This window comes from Pteropus vampyrus, unplaced genomic scaffold (assembly GCF_000151845.1).
Source record: "Pteropus vampyrus isolate Shadow unplaced genomic scaffold, Pvam_2.0 Scaffold99, whole genome shotgun sequence".
Lineage (NCBI taxonomy): Eukaryota > Metazoa > Chordata > Mammalia > Chiroptera > Pteropodidae > Pteropus > Pteropus vampyrus.
The window spans coordinates 4,129,308-4,139,957 of record NW_011888880.1 but is presented as its reverse complement, the minus strand read 5'-3'; the positions used below and the strand labels follow the sequence as shown (position 1 = coordinate 4,139,957).

The window sequence follows — 10,650 nt, the reverse complement described above, 5'->3', positions numbered from 1 at the left end:
AGGCACTATGATGAACAATGAATAAAACCCAAAAAACGTATTTCTTGGCTTCCAAAGAATTCATATTCAGGTTGGGCAAAGAGACAAGTAACAATATATTGCAACACAATCGGGGCTAGAGTATGCAAGATATGAAGCGAGCATCAAGAGGAAGGAAACTCAACCAAGACTTTGAGGAGAAAATGACATTTAAGTTGGGTTTTGTGGTTAAATAGTTTTTCATATAGATGCAGATGGGAAAGGCAATCATGCCAGAGGGAACAGCATGCACAATCATAAAAGTAGAAAGGAAAATGGCAGTTTGGCAGTTTGGCAGTGTTGGAATATAAATTTTCATGGTAACTGTATGGGCTTTTGTTTTTGAATTCACGATGGAACTTGCAAAATAGAATAATGTCAAGACTTGTCCTTGCTACCTCTAAATTTGCTTCAGCTAAAATTCCATTTCATTCAGAGATCACTTAGGCCGAATCACATTTAGCCATTGAATGTTTACAAGGCCGATTTCCATGATTACGATCAGTTCTACACTGGACATATGCCAGAGCAGTTGCATCAGCCGTGAGAGACATTCCCAGGGAAAAAGGGCAGCAAGCTCTCTGGGAAGTCACTTACCTGGGAGCAGACTGTGGGGTCCGGTCTCTGACTCCCAGATTCTTTGCTGTGTTCTGAACTCTTGCTCCCTAAAAGAAGTAAGGAAAATCACTCTTAGCTCTACATTGCTTTATTACATACCATTAATATTTGAGTGTAGAATATTTATTCCACCATGTAATTAACATCACAAGAGACTGGATGAGGAGGAAGAGAGAAATCATCCTCTGAGCATTTTCAAAATTAATTCTTTTACGAAACAAGATACACTGATATACTGTTTCGAAGGATTTATATGTATTCCAACAGCCATCTAAATCATTCAAAATAAGTTTACTATTTCATTTATGTCTTCACTCCCAGAAGCAGGCAATACTTCAGATAAAAGGAAATGAGTAAGCTATAAATATCTGCCATGTCCCCACTTTCGTGGAACAGAACTCACAGTCCTATCACACTCATGTGTCTGTTTTTTTCTTAGCTGAATAATTAGCCATTTTAAACTTCATAATACTCACCGAGAAAATGTTTTCTCAAAGAGTTCTAAAGCAATTTCTAGACAAGGCATGTGTACGTGGATCTCTGAAATGTAAGAATTCTGCCTCAAAGTTTATAGCACAAAGGCAATGTATTTCACCAATGAAAAATTCTTTACAATTTGTCAAGTTCATGAATGAAGCTGTAACTATTGTTCAGTTCCTAAAGGGAATTAGTTATTACACAGAACCAAGCACCGGGGTGTGGGGCTGAGAACAGATGGAGGAGAGGGATTTCAAAGACGCTGAGACTTTTCGGCTACTTTCCAGATCAACCTACAGGAAGGAAAGAAAGAAGAAAAGGAAAAAAAGGAAAAAAAAAAAGAATATAGTCTCTCAAAAAGGGTGGAATGTTTTAAAGACAGATGGGAAGAAATTTAGGAATTGCAATTAAGAAGTTAAAAAAAAAGAAACCCTCTCCATTTTGAAGTAATTTTAGACTTAGTGAAAAGCTGTCAATGCACCAGAGAGTTCACAAACCTTGCCCAGCACGCAAACGTTAACATCCCTCTAACGTTAACCCTTCACTCGATCATAGTTATGATGACCAAAACCAGGAAATTGACTCTGGCACAACGCCAGGAAGGAAGCTGCATGTCTCATTCAAATTTCCCCATTTCCCCCACTAATGTCCCTTTTCTATTCCAGGCCCAAACCAGGATCTCTCTACTGCATCTTGTTTTCACGTCTCTTTGGTCTCTTCCACTGTGTGACAGTTCCTCAGATTCTTGTTGTCTTTCGTACCTTAAGACTTTTGATGAGTACTGGTCATTATTTTGCAGAATGTCTCTCGATTCGTCAGACATTTCCATACGATTAGATGGAAGATATGCATTTTGGGCAAGTAAATCACGGAAGTGATGTTGTACCTTCTCTGTGCATCATATTGCTGATGTTGATCATTGTCATGTGACATGATGTCCATAGGTCTTATCACGGGTGACACTCACTTTCATCAGCTAGTTAAAGTGGTATCTACCAGATTTTTTCACTGTAAAGTTACCTTTTTTCTTTCTGTAGTTAATAAATATGTTGGGGGTGGGGCGGAGATGCTACGAGACTATGCACATATCCTGTCTCTCTTCACACTTTTTCTCATTGGTTCTGGCCTCCATTGACACATCTTGCCTGCAATGGCGCTAGTGCTTGTGAAATGGAATGTTTCTGAAAGGAAGAGTTATCTATCCCTTTCCTCCCAGATTATCTATTTATTCGAGTATTTATTTAAATCAGTATGGATTCATGGATGTTTACTTATTTTGTGAGTTATAATCCAATATTTTTATTACTAATAATGTTTTGTTCAAATTGTTGCAAGTCACTTCTTGCATCCTGATGTTATAACCACTGTCGTTGTTCAGTACATGTTTATTTTCTGGCACCTCAGGATGGTGGAGGCCTCATCTTCCCTGTCTCAGCTGGGAATTAACACTTCTCCAAGGGTCCCTGGCTCTTTTTAATAGAGCACGGCATTTAAAATCCAAGCCATGGACCCTGACTATGCTCGGTACTGCCACTGATATGGTCATCTCAGTAGACAGAGCCAGTTGAATAATGCAAACATATTCCAACATCTGTATTTATGTCTGTGTCTGTGTGTGTGTGTGTGTGTGTGTGTGTGTGTGTGTGTGTGTGTGTGAGAATCAGTACAAACAAATACCTCCGATTTTAATCCAGGACCACAGGCTTCACTCTGGATTCCAACCTTCTCCCTTTTCTTATTTGAACCTTCCTTCTTCGACAGTAAAAAACTTTACTGTCATTATTTACAATATATTTACTTATTTGTTTAATCCTGGTATACATATAGTCTTAGAATTTCTATCCTTATAGAAATAGATTTACTAACTAGAGTACAGTATTTGTGTATAATTCTTTTTGTTTTTAGTCTCATAATATCCCATTAAATAATTTACATAAAGAATTTCGCCTTCTTAAAAGGTTTCAAATAAAATTGATGCTCGTGCTGATCACAACTATTGGCATATTCCACTTGAAATTCAACTATATAACTCTTCAGGCACTCAGCATGCCAGTTACTTGCACTTTTACGCCCTTGCTCATGCTGCTCCCCCAACCTAAACACCCTCTCTGCCCTCTTCCCTACCTGTCTGCATCACATTATCCTCCAAGACGCGAATCAAATATCATCTGAGCTAATAATTGATTGGTCATTCACTACATGACAAACGGTTCTAAATGGATTAAGTATATTTATTTAATCCTCACAACAACCCTCTGAGATAAGTATTACTATTATCTTTGTTTTAAAAACGAGGAAGCTAAGTAACAGAGAGGCTAAGAATCTTGCCCCAAATCACACAGACAGTAAACACTGGGGCTGGGATTCGAACTGAGGCTGCTTGGCTCAAGAATCTGTGCTCGTAACCACTTTCTGCGTGAAACCTTTTCCCAGTCATCCTAGACAAAACTCACTCATTGAACAAATACTATTTAGCATTTACTCTCTGCTAAGTACTATTCTGGAAACCTATGACACCATAACAAAGTATATTCAGTGTGTAAGCCACTGAGGGGCTCACAGTGTACTTATTTATTTGTCCCCTGTTTTATGTCCTGACATACTAAGGCTGGACACTCCTTAGAGAACTTGCCTGTTGGCACCTGTATAAGGTGATTAGTCTACACACATGTCCCCCGTGACAGTAGGCAAGGAGTCTGTCTTTTCTGGTCCTTGTTCTTGGCACCCCGTATGATGCCCTAATACTGTAGCTAAGAAGTCAGAATTCTTTGGAATCCCAGATTTTATTAAAAAGATGACAAAAGAATTTGGGAGTAGGCTTCCACTTTAGAGTACCTGAAATGTATAACTTATAGGATAGAAAACTGTAAGCTCACAATGTAAATGGGAGCTTCTGCCTCAAGCCTTTTAGTAATCAAAACAGTTGATTATTTAAAAGTGTCGCCAAGGATTATCATAATAATTACCCCAAAACTGTAAAGAGCGGCATACCCTTCCTTCTTTTATGTTTCCTTCTAACTCAACCAGTTAATTAAAACAACAACTCTATGCAAAGTACATGGACAAAATCTGTACGTGAAGACTCTACCGCAATTAGAAAAAAGAACAATAAATCATGCTGGAAAGCTTCTTTTTCCTACAAAAGAAACTAAAGATCTCAGAAAATATCATTCATTAACCTGGCAAATATTCTAACCATTCAGTCTCCAGGAAGTTGAGTCTAAATGGTTAAAGGCAAAAGGAAAAGAAAGTGAGATCTTTGATTACACCTATGTTCTATCTACCCGGATCCCAAGTGGGTAAGTGTTGGCTTGCAGACTGGATCCAAGCCATTAATTCCACTGCCCGTGACCTCCGAATACTGGACAGAGGATCAGCAGCAGAAGGCGTATTGCGACAGTCTCTTCTGTGCACCTGCCTATCCCGGTTTCTCCAAAGAGAGGCTCCGGGACTCCATATTCTTTCACCAAAAAGGGAGAAATCAGTTCTGTGTCTCTCAGAACCACCTGGAGATGTCATAAAAACTGGGAGCGGAGAAACAAGCAAAGGAAGAGAGCTACGTATTTTAAATGTATTTATTTCAAAGGAAATAGGTGGAAGAAGGAGTGATAAATACTGAAAACTAGTGCAGTTTAGAAATCAGCCAGGATTTTATAAGGAACTTCGTAACTTCTTAGTCTTTTAAATCACATTTTATAAATATATAGTAACATACATGAATACAAATGTAATACATATGTTTTAAAGAGGTTTGTACAATATAAAGAGTCAGTAAGATCTGTAATGTCTTTATTTTTCTATCTCTATATTTTCTGTCTCCATTTTCAGTTATAAGAAGTTAAAAGTTTTGAGTATTTAAGTCCATATAGTAAGAACATACATGTTGCCAAGTCATAATTGCTCCCTTGCTGGATTATTGAAAAATAGGTTAATACCAGTCTTTTAGTCTGCCACAAACTACAATTTTGAGAGGGTTTCTGCAAATCCAGCTGTAAACTTACTCTAATAGCAGCAAAGTAAAACAGAAAGGTTAGTCTCTTTCTGTATGTTTCAGCACTCAAATCCCAATGGTGATATGACTAATCAAAAATTTACCTTGATCTGCTCTTTAAAACTGAGTTTGTGTATCTGCCCCCCCCAAATCCTCCCTAAACCTGCTACATCTGCACCTGTATTCACCCTTTTCCAGAGGAACTACCATGTCACATACTCCTCATGGATCTAACCTTCACTTAGCAAATCCCTCTTGAACCTTCTGAGATCTGGATTTTCAATCTTCAGTCCCGGGTCCCAAATGGAAGCACTGATGTTTGTGTACTTGCTGTGCCTCATCTCTGGTTGCAGACCCCAGGTTGGCGCTGGCCTCACTTATGACGGCTTCTCTGTATTTTTTTGGGGGGGTGGGGGGGTTGATTGACATACTGTAATGTAATCTTGGGAGCAAACCCACAAGATTTTTGTTTCAAAGTTATACACTAAGTCTGTAGTAAATAAAGCTGTCATAATTATAAAACCATATGTTAAAAATTAAGTCACTCACTATTCCTGGGCAAACTGAATCAGAAAGGAGAGAGATTGGTTAAACCAATTTCTGTGGTAGCCCTAAGAAAAGGTGACAGAATTAAGTATAAAATTGATGTCTTTCAACTTCTTTGGTCTTTCTATTCGGTTGTGTCTTTTCTACTAGATATTTTCTACTGGATATTTTCTTAATAATCCATAAATTGGAGATTAGTACATTTTGTTGCTATGTTTTTAAAGAATTTTAAAAACCAAACTACCTCACTTAAAATACGATCGGATTGTCGCACAGAAAGTTCGTTCTCTTTATGAGGGCATATTCTTACCTATACGTACTTCAGAGACCTAAAGACAAGCCAATAGCGGCTGTTCTACCTCTGAAGGAAGATCTGAGGTCTGTGCTTCATCTTCAGAATCATGCACAAACTTCTGAGTGTGGCGTGGAAGTCCCTTAGGGATCTCCAGAAGAACGCAAGGTCCTCGGTTCTTGCCTCTGCTTCCCCCACCCCACTCTCTTGCCAGTTTGTTCCCCAAGCCTTACTAAATCACCTGCAATTCCCAGTAAGTGGCATGTGTCTTTTTATTGTGTCCTTTACATAAGCCCCAAAGCCATTCCTGCTCATTCTGTCTGGCTAACTTTCTTTCCTCCTTCTCACTACCTCTTAGATAAACCTTTTTTTCCAGGTTGTCTAAGTTTCTTGGTGAATCGTCATCGGACATCTGTGCTGTCTTCTTCCCTGAACTGTTTCTTGGTCATGACTTACCCTCTGAGCCTGGAAAAGTGCCCGTCACCTCCAGGCACCTGTTAGGCCTGATACATGAACAAAGGAACCTTCAAATCGAGGTCCTCTGAAACAACTCCCTAGCACGTCTGCAAGACTTACCTGCTTCCGCATCACATCTGTAGCCTGCATAATGTAGCGAGGAGGCAGTCCGTGGCTTCTGGCCAGAATGATGGCCTGCTCCACTGTCACGCTCAGGGTGCACCTGTGTGCAAAGGCAAGGGCAAGTCAGATCCCACTGGTTCCTGTTACGCTCTGTGACAGCTTGGGTTACTCATGAAGGGTAATAAATATGGCAGCCTAAATCTGCCTCCTTGGAGAGCTACTCGTTTTCCCTTGGGTATTTCCCAGATACACGTGACATATACATGCTAATGAACTTCTTTTTGTTTTCCTCTTGTTAATTTGTCTTTTATTACAGAAGTCTCAGCTAAAAGCTCAGAAGGGTAGTGGGAATATTATTTTTCCTCCTCTACGCTAATTTCAAAATCAAAAAACACCAGCCAAATCAAAGTGGCTAGACAATGAACCATTGATTTTTTTTTACACAGAATATCTGTTTAAAAATAGATTATAAAGCTACACCGTCGGAGTCTAAAATTAAGTATTTAAATTTAAAACATCTAGAATGAACTATGTTTATGAGAAAGTTTATACACAGGAAATTAAATAAGCAGAATTATAATAAATTTTATTATCAGATATTATTCTTTACTGATATTTTACATAAGTAAAAAATGACTTCCTAATATTTTTCATTCATGTCTTCATATTGATAATTAATAGATTTAGACGCACCCAATATCTTACAAAAATGACAGTGAAATCAACATTCGCTAAGATCAGAATCGATTTTTAAAAGAAAATGTGTTTCTCGGACTCAATCTAAAAGACTGTAAAAGTTTCAAAAGGAACTTTTAATTATTTATACAGGACTATATGCCTGGAACAGCCCTAAGAAAATTCAAAACTCAATCCATGAACTCAGTGAGCCTTTCTCCCCCTTTTCCTTCCCTTTAAGGCACTTCTTTTACTTACTTCCACATTTTTCTCTATAGCAGTTCTCAGAGCCTGTGTTTAATCATTTGTTACTATTTTCAGGTGCCAGGCTCTGAATTGTTTTTTCAGTGCTACCTTTTCTATCCACTTAATAAAAATGTTCATTACTTTTAGATGTTCTCCCTAGAATTCACATGAGTGGGTTTTGTTTTACTTAATTTTTCAATTTATTGATATTTTGATTGTCTTTTCTCCATGTCTGCATTTAGCTTCCTGTGGTTTTGGTACATTTACACATGTATTTTTTCTAGAGCTGTTTAGTTCTTCCTTATAAATGAAAGTAAATTCTATAATGCAATGAGGAATATCTAACCCATTTATCCCTGGTTATGAGGCTGTATTACAGAATTCTAGTATATATCTGGTAGATTTTGATACTGATGAATTTTTTTTTAAAAAAAAAGAGGAGAAAGGTATTTAAAACATTACTGCTGTGATGTTGGAAAGAACTTTACGAAGTGTGACTGTGTTATTATACATAACTGCATTCTAAGGAGAAGTATGTTACGTTCCATTAGCTGTTAAATGACTTGAAAAGCAGCTCCTTCATTAACATTACAGAGAATTCTCTAGAAAGCATTAATAACACGTATTCAAATGGGCTAGTCTTATAATTAGTATCTAGTAGTACACAGTGTTTACAAATATTTAGCGTATGAGTCTGATAACAGCATATGTTATGGTTTTACATATACCTATGTGCTGTAGGACACTGCATGCCCACGAAAGCCAGGAAGTATCACTGATAGTTCGTGTTTAAAAATCAATTTTTGACAAAGCATTTGTTAGGTTACTTGACGGACCATAACATTTTCTCCTTCTGAAAGTCTCCTCTACCCCAATTTTAAGTCCTCATTGATCTTAACATTTTAATCAATAATGCTCATTACATCAGCTGAATAAAGCTAAGAAAAAAATCTTTACCTATTTCTAATCACATGGAAATACCTCTGTGCTTCCTGAGAAAGCATGACTTCCTTTACTCTACTCAAAACAAACACTTATTCATTGTGAAAGACTTTTAATAGTCTGCCTATAATTTTTATCCATTTTCTTAATCCTTTTAAACTGATTTATTTCTCCCTAGTTCAAGTGATAGTAAACAGTATTACTGCAGCAAATTATCTGCCAGTCACTTTAAAAGATTTTACTGGAGTCTCCTGATCCATCAATGTGGCCAGTAACACGCTCTCTGACGGAGTAATGCGAAGTGTCACTTCTTTAGACCCAACCATACCCACGTTGTCTAATAGAAAAATCTACCTTAAAATGGATATTTTCTTTCGCCAGCATATCCAAAAAAAGATGGCTTCATTTATACTTGCTTTTTCATACTAACCACTGTGTGTATTCTGATTAGGTCCCATGATTAATTTGCAAGTGTTTAAAAGTGAAAACAATGTAAAGACAACTAGGTCAAGGTGGGCAATAGAGCCTGTATCTGAGTCACAGCTTATGTTCCCCGTGGAGACCCAGTTTCTCCACAACAGTATCACAGAAGTCCATTCTCCTAAGCTAAGCTCGTGAAAAAAAAGCCTAGTCTACAACTTTGCTACCGATACGCCATTATTTGCCTCATAAATTTTTATCTCTCAGTTATCTCAATCTGTATGTCAAGTGAAAAAAAAATCGGCATTTACAAAAAGCATTTTGATTTTGACATTGTCTGAAAAATTCTAGGTCCCCAAAGTGGCACATGGTTTTTTATTGGTGTGTAAATGTATACGCAGAGTCAGCTTTCGTGAGAGATCATTTGATTTTATAGGTACTTCTCTCAGGATTAGACTGATCTCTAATCCTGGGCAAGAGAGAAAGGGGGAGCGCACCAAAGGCCAGAACCCTACGCAGAGCCCATTCGGTATGAAATTTCCTGCATCATCCACCAATATCCTTTCTAGCACTGCCTCTGCTCTAATAATAGACAGTAAATTAAATTTAAATAAATCTATTTTTTCACTCCATCCCAGAAAATATGGGCCTTCAATTTTCAGCTCCTTCTAGCTGAAATACCACTTAAAATTTCTTTAGACAACTCTTTCCCTGGCAGTCGCACACAGGCAAAAGGTCACAGAGTAGAAATTGTTCTTCACAATAAGGTAAATATAACATTGACATCAAAGAATGTTCTTCCAATTTTAGTAATAAGACATCCAGGTAGTAGCTCTACTTAAGGAATACTCCTGAGGAAGTTCACTTGACAGGGCTGTAAAATTATACAGAAATCATGAATTTCCCCATAGAAAGAAAGAGCAAAGGGTCAATATATCTATGTTTATAATGAATAAATCTTCTTGACATATTTCATATTAAAAATAGATCCCACATCACTCAGAGATTTAGCATAGTTTTAATATGATAAATGTGACCTGTAGCTAATAGGTCCAATTTAATTTGAAAGGCACTTTGATTTAGCGGTGTTCAATGTTATGGTAGGGTCACAAAGAAGTACCTTTCTATTCATTCATTCATCTATGCATGCATCCATCCATCCATTCATTTAACAAATATTTTTGAGTGTCGACTTTGTACTTACAAGTACCATTAGGTACTGGCAAAAGTGAATTTACTATCTAGCTACAAAAGGTTGAGTTTCAGGGTTCTTTACTTGTATGGATCCCTAAGAACGTGTTTATTTAGTCTCCTGCTTTAAAAAAAATTGCAAAAGCAAAATGTTTTAATTGCAAATGGTTATGACTGCTGTCTTTTTATATCCCGACTTCCCTCTGTCATGTTCTGTAGCATTCAAATGGCCATGGTTATTTCTGGAACTAAGCTAAAGTAAGTAAATTAGGGATGCATTTAGGTTGGGTTTACTGGGATCAATGTATATGATGCATAGTCACTTCCATTTATATAGTTAGTTTATTATAATATCCTCATGTAGACATGAATTTGAATCTTCCTCCCACCCCTGTACAATTCACCCAACGCTGAAAGGCAGGGGTAGGACCCCAGGCTGTAATGCAATACGCTTCAACAGGCGGCGCCCAGGACAAACAGGGCTGGACATGCACAGAGCCAGAAGTCGCTCTGTGGAATATTCTTCCAAACCTTATGGTTCATGTAGCAAAGGACCTTACAGAGCTTTTCGTGTGTGACAATAATTAAAAAGTTGATAAGATAATAGAAATAATGTTGATGCTGAAAGGCTTTTTGAAGTTATGAATAATTTTTT

General features: G+C 37.5%; 1 protein-coding gene across 1 annotated transcript in view; it reads right to left on the bottom strand.

Annotated features, from left to right (window-relative positions):
* The window catches only part of PREX2 (phosphatidylinositol-3,4,5-trisphosphate dependent Rac exchange factor 2), a 192,216-nt gene that overhangs the window by 6,326 nt on the left and 175,240 nt on the right, over positions 1 to 10,650 (bottom strand). Inside the window, exons 37-38 of the mRNA XM_011364627.1 lie at positions 6,519 to 6,621; positions 616 to 683 (exon numbers count right to left, since the gene is read on the bottom strand). Of these exons, the coding sequence (XP_011362929.1) occupies positions 616 to 683; positions 6,519 to 6,621 (171 nt within the window). The remainder of the gene's footprint in view (positions 1 to 615; positions 684 to 6,518; positions 6,622 to 10,650) is intronic.